The following is a 21605-nucleotide window of genomic DNA, read 5'->3' as shown; positions in this document are numbered from 1 at the left end:
AACAGCAAATACAAATAATTTTTTTAAATTGTTTTTTTAAAAAAACAAAGTTTTAATTTAAATTAAATAGTTTTATGTTTTTGTAAGAGAACTGTTATAAAACCAAGAATAATATTATGCATTTTTTACCCTCGGAAATATTAACTATAAAATCTATTATTAAATGTTTCTAGAAATTTTTTAAGATTTATTGTTTAATATTTTTTATGATAGCATACATATGAACACCCCCCGAAAACGGGATGATTTGGTTTGACACAGAATTGACCAAAACAATGCAAGAAAAGTTGGCAATTAAATCACCTCAACTTTCTCGCTCTCCTTGCCTTTCCTGCCTGCTCGCGCTCCCTCGCTGGCTATTTTGCATGGCCAGCAGAGTTTTAGTGTCCACTCAGCTCGTCTGGCCAATGCCGATCGTCGATCGCCGATCCGATTTGCGCATATATCAATCGGGGGCGACCATGGCACCGCAGTCCATATGCTCGATGCGATGCCCACCGGCATCGAAGTCATAGGCAATACTGATCGTGGGCAGGCAGCGCAGGTAGCCGATTCTCTCGATTCTCCGTTCTCCATATTCGATTCTCGATGGGTTAAAAGGCCCTCTCCGGCCGGCCGGTCGAGTCAGTCTGCCCCTGGCCTGGCCCTTTGTCGGGACGCGTTTCTTAGAGCACCAGCAGCGCTGCAGCTGAGCAGGTGACAGGTGGTTACCCCCCGCTGCGATGAGAGAGAAGAGGGAGCGGCCGGGCCCGCTTCGATGGCTGCGACACCTGCTCGACGAGCTCCTGGTGCGAATCCTCAGCCTAAGCCTCTTCCGCGCCAAGTGCAAGATGCCTCCTCCTCCGCTGGACACCTTTTCCGGATTGGAAGTATCTCCAGTTGCCAAATATGTGCCCACTCCGAGGGTCAGGGGTCTTCCGATAGTCGGAACCCTTCTGGATCTTATAGCCGCCGGAGGAGCCACGCAGTAAATCCATAGAGTTGAACTTCTAAAAGTCGGAATACCAAAAAAAAAACTAGCTCATGAGCTAATTGTGTTGAAAAATGCTTAATTTGTTTATACCGGACGATTTCAATGTTAAACCATACAAGCAAAATTTGCAAATAATACAAAAGTGATTACATTTAGACTTTTAACTGCAATATAAAAAAAGTGCTTGAATCTACTTAATTCTAATACATGTGCTACATGAAGTAACGAAGATATTATTTTAAACCAAATTTTTAAAACTGCAATTACAATTTTATATTAACAGTGAATAAAAATCCAAAAATATAGATTTTTAAATTGCAAAAATAAAAGTAAAAATCGATATTCGGACGATACCAACCAATTCTTGTGATATTAGAATTTCATACAGTGAATTAAAAATCAAATAAAATATTTTAAAATTGCGATGTTAAAAGCAAAAAACCATATAAAATTTTGAACTATATCTCGATTTATAGAAGTTCGACATACAATATATTTAAATCCAAAAGACCCCTACTATAAATTTCAATCTGCGTAGCCTTCACAAGTACATCGATGCCAGGCACAAGCAGTACGGACCCATTTTCCGGGAGCGCCTTGGCGGAACTCAGGATGCAGTCTTCGTATCGTCGGCGAGTCTAATGCGCGGAGTCTTCCAGCACGAGGGTCAGTATCCGCAGCATCCGCTGCCGGATGCCTGGACGCTGTATAACCAGCAGCATGCCTGCCAACGGGGACTGTTCTTCATGTAAGTGGAGTGGACCCAATGAGTCCGTTGAATTGCAAATGAGGTGACTATGAAACCGATCTCCGTTCTCTGTTCTTTCCATTTCGATTTCTGTTTCGATTCCAATCGGGGATCTCAGGGAGGGCGCCGAGTGGCTGCACAACCGACGCATACTTAATCGGCTGCTGCTCAACGGCAATTTGAATTGGATGGACGTGCATATTGAGAGCTGTACCAGACGGATGGTGGAGCAGTGGAGGCTCCGCACGGCGGAGGCGGCGGCAATACCGCTAGCGGAGGGCGGTGGGATCCGGAGCTACGAACTGCCCCTGCTGGAGCAGCAGCTCTACCGATGGTCTATAGAAGGTGAGATGACGTGGACTGATAACCACTTCCATATAGGGTGTTCTGTTGATATATTTGCGGGATATAACTGATCCTAAATGAACCCCTATCTTCATAGTACTCTGCTGCATTATGTTTGGCAACAGCATCCTCACCTGCCCTAAGATCCAATCTGCTCTGGACCATTTCACCCAGATCGTGCACAAGGTATATATTATTTTATTATTACCAGGGACCGTAAATAATCGTTATTTGAGATTTTTATTTTAAAATTCGATTTGTATGGTGCCGAAAAAAGTGATAAATCGTATAGTGGGAACGTAATCTTTAAAGGATCGTCATTTAGACCATAAGTATGTTCGCCAATATGGCTTAGAATCCTTTAAAGATTACGTTCCCCATATACGATTTTTGGGGTCCCAAATCGACCCACCCTAATATCCATGTCAACAAATCTGAAAAGCAAATTAACTTTTATTTGTTCATGTCTATAAAGAGCATAAAACCCAGTTAAATTGTTAATTAAAACTGGTACAAATCTCAATAGACCGTTTAAAATAAAAATCTCAAATAACGATTAATTACGGTCCCTGATTATTACTAAAGGAAGAACAAATAATTGAAATGTATCGAAACAATAGGTATTCGAGCATAGCTCCCGGCTGATGACCTTCCCGCCCCGTTTGGCCCAGATTCTGCGCCTGCCCATCTGGCGCGACTTCGAGGCCAATGTGGATGAGGTGCTGCGCGAGGGAGCCGCCATAATCGATCACTGCATCGGGGTGCAGGAGGAGCACAGGTTGCCGCACGACGAGGCGCTCTACCATCGTCTGCAGGCGGCGGAGGTGCCAGGCGAGATGATTAAGCGGATATTCGTGGACTTGGTGATCGCAGCAGGTGATACGGTATGTATAACTACAATTTAAAGCACAAATGATACAGTAATTCAAGATGTTCCTTTTCCTAGACCGCCTTTAGCAGCCAGTGGGCTTTGTTTGCTCTTTCCCAGGAGCCCCTGCTTCAGAAACGCCTGGCCAGAGAGCAGGCCACCAATGATTCTCGGCTGCTGCATGGCCTGATCAAGGAGTCCCTGCGTCTTTATCCCGTAGCTCCCTTCATAGGTCGCTATTTGCCCCAGGATGCACAGCTGGGCGGGCACTTTATCGAAAAAGATGTGAGTTAAATAAGTAATCCAGACAGAAAACCTAATCTCATACCTATTCCCCTTACAGACCATGGTGCTGCTCTCCCTGTACACGGCAGGTCGAGATCCCTCACACTTCGAGCAGCCGGAACGGGTGGTGCCGGAGCGCTGGTGCATTGGAAAATCAGAGCAGGTGCATCAGTCACACGGCAGCCTGCCCTTCGCCATTGGCCAGCGGTCTTGCATTGGTCGTAGGGTGGCCCTCAAGCAGCTGCACTCCCTGCTGGGCCGGTGTGCCGCCCAGTTCGAGATGAGCTGCCTCAACGAGCGGCCCGTGGACAGCGTACTCCGCATGGTCACAGTGCCCGATCAGACATTGCGATTAGCCCTTCGGCCGCGAACCGAGTGATACAGTCATACACGCATTAACATAATCATAATACTAACAGTAATCGTAATTGTAATCGTAGTTTCTTTAGTTTTATACAAATATATAAATGTCACACAATCTAGTTTGGATATTTAAACTAGGAAAAGAGTGCCTGCAGCAAGGTGTAGACTAGCAGCACGGTGCCCAGAATTATTAGTCCTACGATGGGGGCACCCCACACCAGTTGCCCAAAGATAAGGGCACAACCGATGGTCATGAGAACGGGAATGGAACCCAAAGTCCGCAGGCAAACTCGAGGAGGAACCAACTGTTCGCATATGTCCACTTGGCCGGAGCTTTTGTCGAACCACTGCTCTGTCATTGGAGCGTAGAGGAGTTGCCGCGCCACCTTTCCGCAGTAATCATCACGGAGATAAAAAGCTTGTATCTGCCTGCCATACTGAAAAAAGTATTTCATACTATTAGAAGAATTCAAGGAAGCTACCTTTTAAACCTTACCCTTTTGTTAATCCTGTCCGAGACCAAGTGCAGCATTCTCACCAACGATCTGACTTCATTGGTCTGGATGGGCAGTGTCGCGGGATCAACGGTGGCATGCATGTTCGACGCATTGAGCGACATTTGGTGCGGATTCAGCTTTGAGGTGTCCAGGGAGTCGCTAGAGTCGAAGAAGCTGAAGTTCTGCACTGTGGTAGAGGCAGGCGGACAAGGTTCCACTGGCAGGTTTTCATGCATAGACAAGTTGGCTTGGTCCACCTGTTTATAAATTCAAAGATCTGATATTAACAAAGGTATTCAGCATTTTAATTAACAAACTTACATTAAAAGTTCGACAAAAAGCGTCGATGCATTGCCGTAAAACCTCTGGAATGCGACTGAACTCGCGCAGGGTCACTTCATCCTGGGTGCACTCGCCGAACAGCTTGTTGAAGAAGTTCTTGAGGAAACCCTCAGAGCGCTGTCTCTCGGCAATATCGTTTCGCAGCGAAGCAATGTCCCTGAGCACTGAATTCCGTGCCATGCTGATCAGGAAAAGGAAGCTTTCCATTTGCGTTTGCATGGAGTGACTAAACAGCTTCGTCGGGTTGGTGTTAACCACGTGGTTCCACTGCGATCCTGGCGAATAGGATTTGCTGTACAAAAAATAAGTTGTTTAATAAATTGAATAGTTCTGTTGACTTTATATTTGTCTACCCACTTCATCATGTTGACTTGTCGTTGGGGCGAATCAAATCCATAGGCGTTGCCTGCATGAAGACGCTCAAAACGCTGCAATCGCTCTACCAAATCGTGCTGGGCGAACATTGTGGCCAGGCGGTACAGCATAAAGGCGTTTCGATAGACGGTATAATCCAGGCGACCAAAGTGCGGCAGCAGTTGCATGAATATGTGAGTGTACATAATCAGATTGTCGATGATGAAGCCATCGAAGCAGGTCGAAATGGGCGGTCTGTAGGCAAGACTGGGACTGGTGGGGAAGGAAATCTATTAGAGGTCTCGAATCTTTTCTTTTAAAATGTAAATCTTACGTCTTGTTGTTCAGCGCCGCCATAGTATATCTCCAAGGCTGAATATAACTGAGCCAGAGCTCCAGCACCACCATCAGCGAACTGTCCAGAGGCCAGCGATCAATTAAACCACACAGAAAGGCATAGATCCTGGCCTTCACCATGCTCAGCGATATTTTACGTAAAGCGCACAGCGAACTGTGATCCTGCTGGGCGCCATTCGCAAAGAAGTGAACCTGCTTCACCAATGTGCGTACGCCGCGCACAAAATCGCTGCTGGGCAGGTGGTGCTCCGACTCGATGTCGTACCGCAGCCAGATGTCCACGAAGAAGTGCAGTACGCTCTCCGAACGCCAGGCGTAGGCTCTGTTTGCGCTGGCATTTGGGCTGTTACCCTGCGGCGAGGTGTTACCACTGCCACCGCTGGTATTTGGACTGCCTCCGCCGCCCGAAACATTCCCGCCATTGCGATAGGAGCTGGGAATCTTCAGATAACGCGGCTGCCTCTGCGGCTGCAATGCCTGGGCGGGCAGCGGCTGCGGGGCCTTGACGCCGCCGCTAAAGTGTACTGGCTCTATGCGGGCATCGGGCACTAAAGGCAGGAAGTTGTTGAGGTACTCGGAAACCAACTTCAAATAGATCGTCTTGCTGCGCACATTGTGAATCTGCATGGCGATGGGATTGATGGAGTGCAGCGGCTGCAGGGCGTACAGCACAAAGTGGATCACGTAGAAGTCGAAGGCGTTCAGCGAGAGGGTGGCTACTTGGTGCATCAGGGCGTCGATATTGATGAGCTCCGCATAGAAACGGGGATTCTGACCAGACTGCAGCATGCTAACAAACTTGGCCTGAAAAGGGGGATTTTTAGGGGGGATTTAGATGCACCTATGACCACCACTCACCGGCAGCAGGTTGATGTCCAGTTCAAATTTGCATTGATCCAAAAGGAGGCGATGACAGAGGTGCATCCACGGACCACAAACGCCGAAGAACTGGTTGAGCGTCTGAAAGTGCAGCGCATTATTCTCCAGCGTCGTCGTCCGCAGGCCCCAGCCCAGCGGATTGCCATTGATCCCGAATATCGAGTGCACTATGTGGGGGAATATCTCCTGGATTTGGCGCAGGGAGCAGCGATCGAACAGGATGCTCAGCTCGTGCACGCGATCGAGCAAAGGCAAACTGAGCACCGTCAACAGGCGGCTCTGAAATGAGGTCTCATTTAGGCCGAAATTACATTGGTTTAGTAAATACTACTCACGCTTAGGTTTTCCGGCGGCATGGTCTGGGACATGGCGGTTCCGTGTGTGCAACAGTTGTCCTAAATTACGAATAAATAACACTTTAATTCTTAATAACCGCAGCCGGCGTGCTGTAAACAAAACTTTACAAAACCTTTGCCGTGCTGCCAGACTGGCGAAAAACTGTTTCGTTACGCGGTGCTGCCAGATCGGTGAAGAAAACATTAGGGGCATTTGCAGTACAGTGTCCAAAATATGTATTAAAATGTATTAAACGAATTTTTTATAGAGCTTCATGCAAAAACCTCTTTAAAAAATTTAGATATGATCTGTTATTTATTTTTAGTTTGGTTTTGGAATAATTTACATTAGTTCCTTATAGAAATGGAAACAAAATGTGCTGCAGTGGACGTGGCCCATAATTTTCTTCAAGTGGATAGTGGTGTGAAAAGTTTATTGTGCAGGGAATAACCATGGTATTTTTAGCCGCTTTCACAACGGTACACAACACTTGCAACCGGCGGTTTTTGTTTTGCTGCAGATTTTTGTGTTTATTTTCATTATCTGCCGTTTTATAAACCATCCATGAAGCGAAGAAGTCAAACGCAGGCCCAACAGGCCACTCCGGCCGCCAAGAATGCCAAGGAAAAGGCAGGAGCGCTCACGGTGGCCCAGCTGAACTCGGATGTCATTTGGCAGGTGGGTGCTCCGCGGGACAGAAGTGCATGCATAAATGCGGATTATAATCTTAACTTAAAACTCATTTACAGCTGGCTTCGCAGTACTGGACGCCCGACACCAAGGCGGATCACCTGCCCTATAGCGCCAAAATCATCGAGCGCATCTACAACGAGGAAATCCGTGGAGGCGGTGGCCACAGTGCCCGGCGCATCAACATGCTGGAGTTCAGTCAGTATTTGGAGCAATATCTGTGGCCCCATTATCAGCGCGACACCGCCACCCATGCCCATCTCATGTCTATTGTCATAATGGCCAACGAGAAGTTCCGGGAGCGCGTGGAAGTTTGGACTGTGTTCGAAAAACTTCCGGATCAATATCCCGACTTCTTTCGCCACGTGCTGGAAAGCTGTTTGCCCGGCAAGAAGGCCAAGGAGGCCAGCAGCACGCTAAGGGAGCGAACTGCCCTGCTGATGTTCATCAACCACTGCTTCAACAGCATGGAGATCGAGCTGTGCCGTGAACAGGCCAAGCGACTGGTCTCCCTGTCCATGTGGCACTGCCTGCAGCCGCGTAAGTGCTCTTAAAACCTTTCTAAGATCTGAAAATATTAATTAAAATGCATTTCCCCTTAGGCCGCCGCGAGCAGGAGCTCCGGGATGTTCCCGAGTGGCGAAAGTACTGGAAACGCCTGCTTAAAAAGGAAAAGGACAGCAAGCCAGAGGTCCTCTGGGAAAGACACTTCATGCAGAACCTCATAATCGACTTCCTGCACATCCTCGAAAGCATTCCCGCCGAGGGCGAAGTGGCTACCAATGTGGTTCACTACTGCGAGCGGTTCCTCGAGTTCATCATCGATCTGGAGGCCCTACTCCCCACGCGTCGCTTCTTCAACACAGTTCTAGATGATTGCCATCTCATTGTGCGGGCTCTTCTGTCGCCTTTAGTTCGCCGCGAGGAGGGAAAACTGTTCGGTCAGGTGGGTGTCAGACTTCTCTTTTAATTACTATCTCGTACAGCATAAATTAGTTAGGTTTAAGTACAAATCTCAATGTTGGACATTGTTAAATCTATGAAAACACTTAGATTAGTGTGGACGGTGGCTCTTCTCAGTAATCGTTGCCGTTCATATAGTGCAGCTCATCGCCCCAGTCGTTCGCCGAGGGTGGCTCGTTGTAGCAACATGTCTTCTTCAGCAGGAAGGTCACATGTCGCTGGCGCAGCACGCAGATGTAGAGCAGAAGCGGCGACTGCAGGGCATTGACCACGATGTGGGCATACAGCAGGCCTTCCAGCTGCAGCCAGGACATGATGAGGAAGAGCCAGGCTATTGACATGACCAACAGCATCAGTGAGAACATGATGAAGCTGGAAGAAAAGATGTATTGGTATAGTTATTTGCTATACTGTGATGCAAATCCACTTACTTGGCTTTCAGCTTGTGCGCAATGCGACCATAAACCGTCCTTCGGTTGATCAGTTTCCTAGTGGTCACATAGAAGAATATGTTTACCAAAATCGTACAAGCAATGGGCGCAAAGAATATGCAGATGCCCAGCCAGCCGATCGTCTCCTGCTCTCCCACCATCTGCTCCCGTTTATAGGAGTCTGCGTCGAGGAAGAAATGCGCAAAGACGGCCAAAGCAGCCATCGTAGCCGTGCATCCCCAGGCATAAGCGGAATAGTAGCAGTACTTCCTGCCATCCGTGACCCGCAGAAAGACGTTTCTCGAACGAAAAGTCTTCCAGATGTAAAACCCAAAACTGTTTAGCCAAAAGAAGGCTGCCAGCAGGCTGAAGCACAGGATTATGTCCGCCACAATGAAGCTAACATGGCTGGTCAGCTCGGTGAAGATGCGCACCAGATCCGCCGCCTGGCTGACCATCAGGCACATGGCTATCGTGGTCACAATGTTGCCCACCAGATCTCTGCTAAATGGATGCAAAATTAACGCATGAGGGGGATCGAATTCGAAGCATTACTCACCTGAGTGTGGGCAGTATAAAGTAGATGATAGCAATGACCAGCAGGATAATAAGCGAGATGCCATGGAATATCGGGTTCAAGATCTTGCGGAGCAAAAAGTTGGAATCACTCCACTTGATCTCCTTGCGAGCCAAGCAGATCTTGGCGAAGAGAACATGCTGTTCGCCAGTACTCGAAGTGGCCTGTTAATGAAATTGTTATTTATGCAATTTAGTTTAGGTCTGGTTATCCTTACCCTATCGATGCAGTACAATCCCTTATCGTAGTCGTGATATAGTGGCTCCAGACTGCCGGCAACATCCTCCTCATAATCCGATTGTATTCCATGACGCTCCTCTTCCTCGTTTTCCGCATTTGTGTAATGCCTTAGCCTGCCATCGTCCAGTAGCACTAGCTTATCAGAGCTCTATGTAAATTAATAATACCTATATAAATATCTATATCTGAGTAAAAGACCCCAATCACTCACCCCAGTGTAGTGGTATATGGGCCACATCTGCATGGATCCGCAGTTGGGAATGCCAATGACGAACTTGAACTTAACGGGCCTGTTTTGCTCCCCTCCATAGCTGGTGAACATGGGCTGGAAGTAGTCTGCAAATGGAAAGCAATGATATATAGAGAGAACACAGACCGTGGAGAATCATTAAGGCACTTCAAGTTCTCGCCGCCTTTGTTGAATTTGTCGATCAGAGGAGGGAGCCTCCTCCTGTATAAATATTTACGTGATCGCTGCTGTGAATCTTCATCAGCTGTAATTTTTCACAGTTTTAGCAATTTGTGCAGATTGGTTCTCCTTCAATCATTGAAGTTTGTTCTAGTGAAGCCATTGATATGTTAATCATAGCAGGGAACACGGAAATTAGATTGCATTCGTTGATTTCGAGCTCTAAGCTTGGGAAAACTTAGATTGAAAATGTAATGAAATCAGTACAATTCATACAATTGACCGTCAATGATTCAGCTATTAGTTATTGTTTCATTTTTATGTGTCACTTAAATGGTTGATCCAAGGTCGTCAATGTTTAATTCAGTATTTCTAGTGTTGTTACTATGGGCCGTATTGTTTTATTTCTCACAATTGTTTGTTTGTTTGTCAAACATATACGAAAACTGTTTAAAGATCATCTGACTTCTATATTTAATTCTTGGTAAAGGGAATATAAACAAACATAAGCATTTATAGTACCTTGCTAATGGATTTTCCGCTCCATTTTGTGTTCAAAAGATGATATCCCCTATTTGGGAATCCCCCCATCAAGTGGCTACTTAAAAGTTAAAGCAGAAGCATGCCCCACAGCATAAATCATATTTCTCGTGAGGATTGGGGCCACTCTCTGTTTGTGTTTGAGAAGAAGAACTTGTTTGGGGGAGGGAGTAAGTGAATGGGGGCTCTGTAGCTGCTGGCTGCGTTCCACTGATCCACTGATAGCCAACAAATGGGCCATTTAATGTTGCACTATGTACATATGTTGCATGCCAGGAGGGAAAATCCATAAAGTTGAATGGCCAATGGTTGTTATGGTAACTTTTCCGACTGGCTAGGAGTTTTCCGCCTGACCAGCTGTTGGACTCACCCGTTTCGTTGACCTGCTGGCACTCGCTGTCCACGTGTATCTCGAACTTTTCGCAGCATTTGTTGACCATCACCAGGTGGGGATCGGCTGATGCTATCCCCGCTGGCGATCCCCCACTCGAGACATGACTGGCTGCGGGTAAGGGCTTGAAAATCAGGAGCAGCATGGAAATCAACAGAGCGGAGCAGCTGCATTTTTTTGCACTTAGCCCGGCTGCAAATTGCGCGCCAAGCGTTTTTACGAGCATCTTTTGCTTAGTAACACAGACACGGTCACAGATACAGATACAGATACACAGGTAAGCGTTTATGTGGATCTGCGCTTGCCAAGAAATGCGTCATCAAGGTGCCGGCTGTGAGCCAAGATCATGACTTGCATGCCAGAACCCAAGTAAGGCGACACTTTTCTGTATAAAAACACACCCACAAAGGCACTTCTGTCTGGTATTCCGGCTCACATTCGGTTAATAAACAATGCGCGCTTCACTTCCTCGTTAAACAAAATTCGAATCGAAATGGGAAGATACAACCGATTCGAAGCGACTACAAAAAGCGAAAGCGGTATCTTTGAGGGGTCCGACTATAAGATACCCGCTACTCAAAGATCCTCAAAGGATTAAACAACATTGATCAGTGATTTTTTTGTGTTGCCTGAACTTAATTTTTATCATTAGGAGTTACATTACTTTTTAATGCCAATCGATGAGGAATTTAGCCAAAATATGATGTTTTTGGTAAAAGTTGGAGTTTTACTTATTGTATCTTTGCTATAACTTACCTGAAAATTGTCTTGAATCAAAGGTACGTACTGTTTTAAACTGCTAAAAATCTTTAAATTTGATTTCAGAGACTTTTTTCTAAATAAGAAATAAAAAAAAAAAACTTATTTTAAATTTTTTTTTAAGGCAACCCTATTACGATTTTGTCCGAAAAATTATTCATAGATAAAATGTTTTTGTTTTTTTTACCTCAACCAAAATACTGTTTTTAGGGTGGAAAATCTAGCTTCTTGAATTTTCTTTGTCAATGTTCTTGTTTTAATATTCTTTATAGGATCGTATAATCTTCTCTATCCCAACTGCACACAATATACCCTGTTCCCATCGAGGGTATAAAAAGTTGAAGCAGGGCTTTGAATGCACTCCCTCCTTCTCTCTCTCTCTGGTTCCCTCTCCCCGCTCTCTTGTTTAAATTGAGCGACGGAAATTATCAATTGGAGCAAGTAGTCGGGACAAGTAAAGCAGGAACCGGCACCGTCTGCCTGTATGAGTATGCGAGGGCTTTGTTTGCTCCTCTAGTGGTCCCCCTCTCTTTTCCTCTTTTCCTCCTCCAGGATGTGACTAGATGATGCGTTGTGATAAGATGCAGCTGTGTGCAATCTCCCCCTCCCCAATGACGCGTGCCCTGTCATCACACTTGTCCTCTCGCACCTCCACAAATACACTCAAAAGAAGAGGGGGAAAATAAAGGAAGGACAGAAATCTTCTTTAAACATATTATTTTAGTCAAAAGATAGTCCACAAACACCCTTCAGCTAACCTTCACCACTGATTTGTATTGAACACACACGTTAGTACTGGGTTTCCAGGGAAAGTCGCCCATTTCTTCTCTAAGGACTTCCGCTTTTCGCTCACCTGGCTCAACTAATTAGCACTCGCTCTCTCGCACACATACTTATAGTTAGCCAGTGCAAGTGTATGAGTGGTCTTGCCCAAACTGATGACGTATCAACCTTTTGGGGCAGACCAACCGGCTTGGCTTACACAGAATGTGTGGCTTTGAATACCTGTAGTGCACTGGAAATCAAGAGAGAAAGAGAGAATCGCTTTATGTTTGCGTGAGTTTGTAGAATTCACGAGGGCAGGTTAGGTAGTAAAACAACAAAACACGTTCCATTCAATACACGCGTTTGGGGAATCAAACAGGAGCGGATCAGCGGCTAAGAGGGTTAATTGTAGTAATTATACCCGATACTCGTAGAGTAAAGGGGTATGAACGCTGAGATCTCGGAAACTACAATAGCTAGAAAGTTGGGATTATCCAAACATATTCTTGGGCTTTCTACGCAGCTCAAGTTTATTTCAGCCGAGGGCCACGCCCCTCTAACGCCCGCAATCGCCTTAAACCATTTTAAAAGGTGTCTGCCGCCCACACCTTTAAAGATTTCAGAAAAGTAAATTTTCATTTTTAGTGTGTTTATTTATACCTATCGAAATGTAGAAGAAATTTCTCAAATCGGACCATTCATTAAAAAGTTATGCGCGATCAAAGTTTTATATATCCATCTATATCTTTATAATCGGGCTTTAAGTAACTTAATTATATTTTATTTATATTGATTTTACAATTTATAACACTCAAACCTTCTATACTTATAGCTCCTGGACATGCTGAAGTTCTACACCCGCTTCGAGATCAACGATGTCACCGGCAGCTCGCTCACGGATCACGACATGACCCAGTTGCACTACAAGAAGATCACCTCGCTGCAGCGGGCGGTGTTCGCCAAGTTTCCCAGCCTGCGGGTCTTTGCTCTGTCCAATGTGGCCACCGTGGACAATCGGGAGTCGCTGGAGCAGCACTTTGGTGGACTGGATGGCAAGGGACTTCTTCAGATTGCCACTTTCTTGAATTTGGTTCCAGAGGAGGTGGCCGCACCCTTGGACTGGCATCGTGTGGACGAGCAGTTCCTGCGTGAGTTGCTGATTACGCGCCACGAGCGACGCTGCTCCCAGTTGGAGGCGCTCAATGAGATGCCCCTGTATCCCACCGAGCAGATCATCTGGGATGAGAACGTGGTGCCCTCGGAATATTATTCCGGTGAGAGCTGCCTGGCACTGCCCAAGCTTAACCTGCAGTTCCTCACACTGCACGACTATCTGCTGAGGAATTTCAACCTATTTCGATTGGAATCCACCTATGAGATCCGCCAGGATATTGAGGATGCCGTCAGCCGCATGTTGCCTTGGCAATCAGAAGATGGCGATGTTGTCTTCGGAGGCTGGGCAAGGATGGCTCTGCCCGTTGCCAGTTTCGCAGTGGTCGAGGTGGCCAAACCGCATCTGGGCGAAAAGAAACCTTCGAGAGTGCGTGCCGATGTGGGAGTAACACTTTCCGTGCGGCGGGAGATCAAGGCAGAGTGGGAAAACCTGCGAAAGCACGACGTCTGCTTCTTGATAACCGTGAAGCCAACGCAACCGTATGGCACTAAGTACAAGCACAGGGAGCCGTTTATTCCCCAGGTAGGTTTGGTCAGTGTGCGTGGCTGCGAGGTGGAGGGAATGCTGGATGCCAATGGAAGGGTGATAGAAGATGGACCGGAACCCAGGCCACAACTGCCAGGTGAGCAGCGTTGCTATCGCGTTTGGCTGGACTCGAATCAGTATCGCCAGGATATGGACGATCTGCAGGAGGTAGGTTTCTAGGTAATCCTCTTAAACCCTCTTTTAATCACTTTTTAATTTAGGGTGCCGACGATGTCTACGAGAGTTTCAACATCCTGATGCGCCGCAAGCCCAAGGAGAACAACTTCAAGGCTGTGCTGGAGACCATTCGCCACTTGATGAACACAGAATGCGTGGTTCCGCCCTGGCTGCACGACATCCTGCTGGGTTACGGTGACCCCGGGGCCGCTCACTACAGTAATATGTCCAATCAAGAGCGCAGTCTCGAGTTCAATGACACCTTCTTGGACTACAAGCATCTAGAGGCCAGTTTTCCCAACTATAATTTAAAGTGTGAGGCACCAGAGGAAAAGCGTCAACCGCCCTATCGACTAATATTCGAGGATGTACCGATCCACAAAGAAAGCGATGAGGAGGAGGGTGAAGAGAAGGTTGAGCAGGAACTAACCAAAACCATTGCAGTGCAGCCGTATAAATATGAGGCCAGGGGACCTTATCCCAGCGATAAACCTAAGCAGTGAGTAAAGAAATATTTTCTGGCTTATAATTTGATGATAAATTATAAATTTCCCCACCATTCCCTTTTAGAAACTCGATCCGTTTTACACCCACCCAAGTGGAAGCCATTCGTGCGGGAATGCAGCCGGGATTGACACTGGTGGTTGGTCCGCCTGGTACCGGTAAAACTGACGTGGCCGTTCAAATCATATCGAACATATATCACAACCACCCCAGCCAACGCACCCTGATTGTCACGCACTCCAATCAGGCGCTCAATCAATTGTTCGAAAAGATCATGGCCTTGGATATCGATGAGCGGCATCTGCTGCGTCTTGGTCACGGCGAGGAGGCTCTGGAGACGGAGAAGGACTATAGTCGCTATGGACGAGTCAACTATGTATTGGCCAAGCGTGTGGATCTGCTTGGCCAGGTTCAGAAGTTGCAAGAGTCGCTGGGTGTTAGTGGCGACAATGCTTACACCTGCGAGACTGCTGGCTACTTTTATCTGTACAATGTGATGGCGCGGTGGGAGAAGTTCCAGAGCCAAATGAATGTGCACAGGGAGGAGACGGATGTGGAGAAGTTGAGAGCCCTGTTTGAGAAGGAGTTTCCCTTTGGCAAGTTCTTTGCGGACGCTCCGCAGCCCTTGTTTAAGGGTGCGAACTATGAGGAGTTGATGGACGCCGCCTGCTCCAATTTCCGATACATCTCGGATATTTTCACCGAACTAGAGGAGTTCCGTGCTTTCGAATTGCTGCGCACAGGTCTGGATCGATCTAAATATTTGCTCGTCAAAGAGGCAAAGATCATCGCCATGACTTGTACACATGCGGCACTAAAACGCAAAGAGCTGGTTAATCTCGGTTTCCGATATGACAACATCCTTATGGAAGAATCGGCGCAGATCCTGGAGATCGAGACATTTATTCCGCTGCTACTACAGAATCCGCTGGATGGACTGAATCGCCTGAAACGCTGGATCATGATCGGGGATCATCACCAGCTGCCGCCGGTGATCAAAAACATGGCCTTCCAAAAGTACTCCAACATGGAACAGAGCTTGTTTACTAGGTTGGTGCGTCTTGGAGTGCCTACTGTAGATCTGGATGGACAGGGTCGTGCGCGAGCCAGCATTTGCTCGCTGTACAAGTGGCGCTACAAGAAGCTGGAGGACCTGCAGCACATCTTTGAGCGGGATGAGTACAAGAAGGCCAATGCGGGCTTTGCACACGACTATCAGCTCATCAATGTGGAGGACTTCAAGGGAGTGGGCGAAAGCGAACCCAATCCCTACTTCTATCAGGTGAGAAGTGATATCATAAAATAGTTCCCAATCTAATAAACTTTTTAAACACCTAGAATCTTGCCGAGGCGGAGTATATCGTTGCCGTCTACACGTACATGCGCTTGATGGGCTATCCCGCGGCCAAGATCTCTATACTGACCACTTACAACGGTCAGAAGCATCTCATCCGCGACGTGATCAACGCCCGCTGCGGCAACAATCCGCTCATCGGTTGGCCGCACAAGATCACCACCGTGGATAAGTACCAGGGCCAGCAGAACGACTACATTCTCATCTCTCTGGTGCGCACCAAGGCGGTGGGACATCTGCGGGATGTGCGGCGTCTGGTGGTGGCCATGAGTCGTGCGCGCCTTGGCCTTTATGTCTTTGGCAGGGTCTCCCTGTTTAAAAACTGTCTGGAACTTCAACAGACCTTCAAACTAGTGAGTCTAGTATTTAATTGTAATATTTTCCAAAACTAAAACTCCTATTTCTTGCAGCTCACACAGCGACCTCTGAAACTGAGTCTGGTGCCCGATGATAAGTACCCCACCGAACGTTTGGGCAGTGCTGATGTGGCCAGGGAAGCTGTTAAAATCATAGAAAACATGTCCGAAATGGCGCAGTTTGTCTACGAGCGGTACATGGCCAAAATGGAGGAACTCAAGGGCACCCTGCCCACCGAAGAGGAGCTGCAGGCCATGCGCAACCAGTTGCCCCAGGAAGACGACGATACTGTTCCAGAGGAAGCTACCGAAGAGCCACCGGAAAAACGTGTAGCTAAGGAAGCGCCAGTGTCTAAGAAAAAGACAACAGAAGCCTTCAAGCCCACGCCCATTCTCAACGAGATAAGCGAGGTGGAAATGGGAGAAAGGGAGCAGGTGGAAAAGGAAACCACCAAAGAGCCACCCCAGGAATCCACTCCTTCCGAGGAGTCCTAGTTAAGTTGCTCAAATAATTTAATTTCAATAAGTTCCAACAAAGTTTTAGTGACAAATGCACAACGCATAGACCACACCTCATAAATTTCAGTCTACTTTTTGGGTGCGGTTATGCCCTCCAGTTGAGCCTTCAGCTGGGCGTTGGTCTTCTTCAAGAATGTTATCTCCTCGGTGAACTTCTTCTCCTCGGAGGCCCTCAGTTCGGCATTGCGCCGCTCGGCCTGCTCCTGCTTAAGCTTCATGTCTGCGATGATCTCCTCGAGCGCCTCCTTGTCCAATTCCAGTGTCTTGACACGATCACGAAGCATTTCCTTTTCCTCATGTGCCTGCAAAGCTTTGCGCATGCCAAAGGCCACGGAGCTGCAGTAAAGTGTCTCGTAGGCCTCCATTGACATGGCAATCTCATCACGGATGCGTAGAAGCAGCAGGCCGCGTTCCGAGCAGTTTATGGTCACCTGGCGAATGATTTCGTCTGCGGGGGGGAGTCTTAGTCATAGCTGGAAAATAGGAAATTTACCCACTTACCAAAACACTGAGAGTAGAGCTCACGGCGCACGGGGCAGATGCCCGTTTCGCGGGCCTGGGTCTGCTGCAGCCTAGTGTCCAGCATTTCCTGCAAATTTATCACATCCTGGCGTGTTGCTGGCGTACTGGACACCGACTGCTGCCACAGCTGGCCATCCTCTTCCCAGCAGCGCGGCGGCAGAATCGAGTTAAGTATCTCCTCGGTTTCCCTTTTGGAATCTAGCAAAGCGCCCGCCGTTTGGGGCCTCTTCATCTCAATCTCCGTCAGCGGAGCGCCACCCTTCTTGTCCGGGTGCTTCACCACCAGCACCGGATTGTTGTAGCGCACCAGGGTCTGGAACTGACCCACGCTGGTTATATCTAGGTCCTCCATTTTGACGGTATTTGCTTCAATTTATAACCCAAAAAAATATATTTAATATAAACTTGTGTGTGCTCCAGGAATTCGACAGCTTCGTTCTACGATTTTTTTGATTGGAAAATCAGAAATGCCTGTGCTGGGAAAAATCCCCCAGGGTGCGAGTTTGTTATTCTCCCTGCACCGGCTAGCAACCCTCGAATCCTCGGCAACGCTTGAAAAAGTTGTTTATTTAAGTTCTTGGTGGCAAATATCAACAGGTGGAAAATTAAAAACCCCTAAGCTGCCGAATAATAAAACTTCAGGTTACTTATTTGTATAATATGTTTAATGTAAATGCAAACATAAATGAGTTTCTGGCTCTGTCCGTGAGGATTCGAACAGCGGTCAAAAGTAACTTAGTTCGTTGCACATTTCCAATTCTCTCCAACTTAAAATCTGAACTTATGAGTATGAGCAAGTTTGGCTAATTAAACTAGGATCTAGGCAACTAAATGTTAGCGACACAACTAAACGTAGTACGGAATTGGAAGAGCAAATAATTTAGTCTTTTTAGTGGTACAACTTAGGCTGCAGGCGCATTTTGAACGCCATTTAAAACTAATATCGCGGAAGTATTCGTGTGTGGACTGAATTGTGTAGATGCAGGATGCAGTTGTAGATGTACAATTAGTAACTCTTACATATTCATATCGTTTCATTACGGCTAGACATTGTCAATATATAATAGTACATATATATTATTGTCATTATTTATGCGGGAGAATTTCCTCTATGGGTTTTTGTAGTTCTGCTTCTGTTTCTGCTCCTGGCTGCTCTCTATCCTGGTTACTTGAGTTCTAGATATAACGCTGGCTTACCAGATACAACTACGCTATGTATATAAGTATTTATATGTGCTATGTACGTGTCTAGAATATTGGTTGGTGTAAACGCAACGGCGAACTCAAAGATGCAACAGAACAGATTCGATTCGGTTGAACTAAGCCCGGCTACTACACAGATACACAGCAACTACATAATTTACACATCTTTTTGGGCAGCAGCTCCCATCGAGGCTTAGATCAGCTCGGCCACGGCATCGTCTCCATCCCGGATGGGTGCCTGGAATGTGGATCCTGTGAACTCGTACAGCTAAAAGGGATACGAAACTTAGTATCATATTTATTCTTAATTTTTGTAGTCCCATTTTCTTACCGATGGCGCCCGATTGTTTCGCAACGTGGCATAGTCCGCAAACTCATTCATGTGCGGATCAACGCGGGCCAGTAGCAACCCGGCACCACCCACTCCACCGGCGCTGGCGCCACCACCGCTGCGCATCGAACCACCGCCGGCACCACCGCCGCCAGTGAGACGATTTTGATTATTACGCGGCTGAATGGTGGCATACGTGTTGTCCACCGTCTGGCCCACGTGATGGACCTGCTCCAGCGAGCTGCGATGGTCCATATGTCCCGGGGCCTCAGAGTTCGAGATGTGATCGGGCTCCGAGAAGACCTGCATGGTCAGTTCCTGCTCCTCATACAGTTTCAGTTTTCTAGAGGGGGAAAAAAAATAAACAGAAATCACAATCTATCCAATTCCCATTCCTATATTCTTTTCTTTGTGAAACGTATCGAAATTTTTTTTACGGCCTCAAAACGATACCTAATTTTTATGGATTTTTAAAAAAGTTTAAAAAAATCCATTTGACTGAAGCGAAGATATGGCGATGCTTTTTTTGTTTAATTAATTTATAACTTGAAATTACGTGTGGTAAAAAATAAATAAAAATACCCAAAAATTATTATTTTTGCCAAACTTTCAGATAAAAATATTTCCCATAATGGTTCCAGTGCAAAATATAAAATATATATAAACACTTACTGTTCTATCCACAGCGGATTTTCTGTAGTATTCAGGTCCTCGATGATTTGTTTCTTGATCAGGGCCTCCTTGCGACGCGTCTCCACGGGCACAGATAGATTCCAGTGCTTCAGGCAGCAGCACAAGACAATGAAACTAATGACGCCCACGAAAAGGACAATGACCAGGGCCACCAGTCCAGCCACAGCTAGATCAAACTCGTCCTGCACAATAGCTATGTAGGCGGGCACAACGTTCTCAATGGCAAAGCCGGCATAGTAATCCTAAACAAACAAAAATATTAGTTAAATTAAGATTTAACGATTATAGCCTAAAGAAACCACCTTGAGATAATCGTAGTTCCTGTCGATGTCCTTGAGAATCTCATCGACGGGCGCAATCTGTTGGGTCTGAGGATCCACAGCATGGAAGTACAGGTCACACCAGTCCATGCGGATGCGACCAATCGAGTCCAAATGAAAGCGTATCTCATCAACGATGATACGATGCTGAGTGGCATTGCGCAACTCGGCAATAATCTCCTCCTGCTCCTGGTAAACCTCCGCCGGCGGCCGCGAGAGGATTACACGCACCAGCTGGGTGCCATCAAAGACCCAGATCTGCAAGAAAGTAAATAGTAAATAATGGATATACAATTCTAATTTCCCACCAATTACATTAACTTTGGTGCTGGCTGATCGCTGGGGTTGCTCCAGTTCCCTGGCCACAATCTCCAGTTCGAAACGATCCTGATTATATTCGGCCATTATGGTGTTTGCCGAAATCCGGCCATCCTGCGAGATGGCAAAAGGACTGGGAACAATCGAACCTGTCGCCTTGGTGGCTCCAAACTTGTACAGATTGGAAGCGACGATCATGAACTCGATCTTAGCATTCTTTCCCTGATCTGCATCGGTGGCATTTACTAGTGTTATGGCTGCGCCCATCTTGGCATTGGCATTTACTCCGGCATAGTAGATGGGTTTCTCAAACACCGGCGGATTATCGTTCACATCCAGCACGGTGATGGCTACCTTGGCGACTGTATTATCCCGATTCAAGGTCTTGATCGAGAACGCTGCGCGTTCCTCTTCTGAGATATGCAGATCTGCTTTAATGCTGGCCAGGATGTACAGAGTGTACACATCCGTTTCCTCGCGATCCAGACTCTTGTTGGTGTAAATATCACCCGTCAGTTTGTCCACATAGAAGGCACCATCCTCATTGCCCAACAACATGTAGTAAAAGATGTCCCGGTTATGTTTGCTCCTCGAAGCCGCTTGAATATGTCCGATTTTCACATCCCGACCGCTATTCTCGTTGATTGATACTTTGTAGGGATTGGAGGCATCGGGAAACTCTGGACGGTTTTCGTTGGCATCCACAATACTAACGCTGAGAAGACGTAGTGATTCGAATGGAGGATTGCCTGCATCGCGGGCCACCAGTATAATATCGTAGCTAATGGAAGGTTTAGAAATTATAAAGATTTTTTTTCGTAAAATTAAAGTTTACTTACTTGGCTCGGTTCTTGCGATTCAGCTGCGTCCTGGCTCTCAATTCGCCTGTCATCTCATCGATCTTAAACTCCCCGGTCTGCTGCTCATTCCTATTGTTAACCTGCAGATGATAGCTAATCTTTCCATTCTCCTCCGTATCATTATCCATTGCCCTGACCGTGAGCAGCAAATAATCCGGCTGGACAATATCGCCGGGTATCTCAATGGTGGCATTCGACAGTGCGGGTATAACAAACTCGGGCTTGTGGCGATTAACCCTCAGCACTGTGATAATCGCTTTGGCCGTGCTCTCCATTGTGCCCGATCCCTGCGTATCCCGGGCTGAAATGGTCAGTTCGTAGACGCCATGTTTGCCGGACAAACTCTGCGCCGGATACACAATGCCCGACTGAGCATCCAGCTTGAAGAGGGCCATTTCGTTGCCAGCTGTGATGATGTAGCGCACATCGCCATACAGACCCTCATCCTGGTCGATGGCCTGCACTTGGAGCAAGGCAGCTGGTGGCTGATAGGCGGCATTCTCCGCCACCGTGGAGTTGTAGAGATCTCGCGTGAAAACTGGGGCATTATCATTAACGTCCAGAATGTTGATGTGGATCTATAGATTTAAAATAAATAATTAAAATATAAATTAAATAGTTAGCAATGTATTTTACT

The 21605-nt window shown here is 46.8% G+C and overlaps 6 protein-coding genes across 9 annotated transcripts in view; 2 read left to right on the top strand and 4 right to left on the bottom strand.

Annotated features, from left to right (window-relative positions):
• Positions 1-640: 640 nt before the first annotated feature.
• On the top strand, positions 641-3691 carry sad (Cytochrome P450 family protein sad). The gene is made up of 7 exons (XM_017151035.3): positions 641-967; positions 1512-1721; positions 1840-2066; positions 2164-2252; positions 2687-2950; positions 3013-3219; positions 3278-3691. Exons 1-7 carry the CDS (start codon positions 723-725, stop codon positions 3596-3598), a joined length of 1563 nt encoding a protein of 520 aa, XP_017006524.2. The 5' UTR covers positions 641-722; the 3' UTR covers positions 3599-3691.
• LOC108063810 (sphingomyelin phosphodiesterase 4) lies at positions 3661-6505 on the bottom strand. The gene is made up of 7 exons (XM_017151025.3): positions 6347-6505; positions 5991-6290; positions 5110-5936; positions 4779-5048; positions 4401-4713; positions 4079-4336; positions 3661-4019 (listed from the first exon to the last, which is right to left on the bottom strand). Exons 1-7 carry the CDS (start codon positions 6377-6379, stop codon positions 3717-3719), a joined length of 2304 nt encoding a protein of 767 aa, XP_017006514.2. The 5' UTR covers positions 6380-6505; the 3' UTR covers positions 3661-3716.
• A 316-nt stretch (positions 6506-6821) lies between these two features.
• On the top strand, positions 6822-17170 carry LOC108063763 (RNA helicase aquarius). The gene is made up of 8 exons (XM_017150970.3): positions 6822-7025; positions 7097-7577; positions 7640-7983; positions 12945-13979; positions 14033-14487; positions 14559-15774; positions 15831-16199; positions 16257-17170. The coding sequence occupies exons 1-8, from the start codon at positions 6912-6914 to the stop codon at positions 16695-16697; spliced, it is 4455 nt and encodes a 1484-aa protein (XP_017006459.2). The 5' UTR covers positions 6822-6911; the 3' UTR covers positions 16698-17170.
• mthl5 (G-protein coupled receptor Mth-like 5) lies at positions 7980-11080 on the bottom strand. 2 transcript variants are annotated; one of them, XM_017150983.3, is made up of 6 exons: positions 10568-11080; positions 9460-9584; positions 9226-9396; positions 8991-9172; positions 8432-8935; positions 7980-8372 (listed from the first exon to the last, which is right to left on the bottom strand). In XM_017150983.3, the coding sequence occupies exons 1-6, from the start codon at positions 10812-10814 to the stop codon at positions 8114-8116; spliced, it is 1488 nt and encodes a 495-aa protein (XP_017006472.2). In that variant the 5' UTR covers positions 10815-11080; the 3' UTR covers positions 7980-8113. The 2 variants fall into 2 exon arrangements, with proteins under 2 accessions (XP_017006472.2, XP_070072456.1); XM_070216355.1 differs by having other exon boundaries at positions 8432-8932.
• On the bottom strand, positions 16695-17706 carry Dnali1 (Putative inner dynein arm light chain, axonemal Dnali1). The gene is made up of 2 exons (XM_017151002.3): positions 17223-17706; positions 16695-17169 (listed from the first exon to the last, which is right to left on the bottom strand). The coding sequence occupies exons 1-2, from the start codon at positions 17593-17595 to the stop codon at positions 16790-16792; spliced, it is 753 nt and encodes a 250-aa protein (XP_017006491.1). The 5' UTR covers positions 17596-17706; the 3' UTR covers positions 16695-16789.
• Positions 17707-17890: 184 nt separating this feature from the next.
• Positions 17891-21605, bottom strand: part of Cad87A (cadherin 87A) — a 73144-nt gene continuing 69429 nt past the window's right edge. For all 3 annotated transcript variants that reach the window (XM_070217993.1, XM_044395508.2, XM_070217994.1), the window contains 6 exons: positions 20948-21546; positions 20106-20889; positions 19773-20048; positions 19450-19712; positions 18778-19120; positions 17891-18714 (listed from right to left, as the gene is read on the bottom strand). In XM_070217993.1, coding sequence (XP_070074094.1) covers positions 18640-18714; positions 18778-19120; positions 19450-19712; positions 19773-20048; positions 20106-20889; positions 20948-21546 — 2340 coding nt within the window. In that variant the 3' untranslated portion in view covers positions 17891-18639. The remainder of the gene's footprint in view (positions 18715-18777; positions 19121-19449; positions 19713-19772; positions 20049-20105; positions 20890-20947; positions 21547-21605) is intronic.

Source organism: Drosophila takahashii, chromosome 3R (genome assembly GCF_030179915.1).
Source record: "Drosophila takahashii strain IR98-3 E-12201 chromosome 3R, DtakHiC1v2, whole genome shotgun sequence".
In the NCBI taxonomy this organism is placed as follows: domain Eukaryota; kingdom Metazoa; phylum Arthropoda; class Insecta; order Diptera; family Drosophilidae; genus Drosophila; species Drosophila takahashii.
This window is presented reverse-complemented; position numbering and strand designations above follow the sequence as displayed.

Coding starts and splice junctions, on each gene's coding strand:
- LOC108063763 (XM_017150970.3), top strand. CDS start 6,912: ATGAAGCGAAGAAGTCAAACGCAGGCCCAACAGGCCACTCCGGCCGCC. Junction 7,578..7,639: donor GTGGCACTGCCTGCAGCCGC/GTAAGTGCTCTT, acceptor ATTTCCCCTTAG/GCCGCCGCGAGCAGGAGCTC. Junction 7,984..12,944: donor AGGGAAAACTGTTCGGTCAG/GTGGGTGTCAGA, acceptor CTATACTTATAG/CTCCTGGACATGCTGAAGTT.
- sad (XM_017151035.3), top strand. CDS start 723: ATGAGAGAGAAGAGGGAGCGGCCGGGCCCGCTTCGATGGCTGCGACAC. Junction 2,067..2,163: donor CTACCGATGGTCTATAGAAG/GTGAGATGACGT, acceptor CTATCTTCATAG/TACTCTGCTGCATTATGTTT. Junction 2,951..3,012: donor TGATCGCAGCAGGTGATACG/GTATGTATAACT, acceptor TCCTTTTCCTAG/ACCGCCTTTAGCAGCCAGTG.
- mthl5 (XM_017150983.3), bottom strand. CDS start 10,814: ATGCTCGTAAAAACGCTTGGCGCGCAATTTGCAGCCGGGCTAAGTGCA. Junction 8,936..8,990: donor TTTATACTGCCCACACTCAG/GTGAGTAATGCT, acceptor GCATCCATTTAG/CAGAGATCTGGTGGGCAACA. Junction 8,373..8,431: donor GCGCACAAGCTGAAAGCCAA/GTAAGTGGATTT, acceptor CTTTTCTTCCAG/CTTCATCATGTTCTCACTGA.
- Dnali1 (XM_017151002.3), bottom strand. CDS start 17,595: ATGGAGGACCTAGATATAACCAGCGTGGGTCAGTTCCAGACCCTGGTG. Junction 17,170..17,222: donor GCTCTACTCTCAGTGTTTTG/GTAAGTGGGTAA, acceptor TCCCCCCCGCAG/ACGAAATCATTCGCCAGGTG.
- LOC108063810 (XM_017151025.3), bottom strand. CDS start 6,379: ATGTCCCAGACCATGCCGCCGGAAAACCTAAGC. Junction 5,049..5,109: donor GCGGCGCTGAACAACAAGAC/GTAAGATTTACA, acceptor CTTCCCCACCAG/TCCCAGTCTTGCCTACAGAC. Junction 4,714..4,778: donor CGACAAGTCAACATGATGAA/GTGGGTAGACAA, acceptor TTTTTTGTACAG/CAAATCCTATTCGCCAGGAT.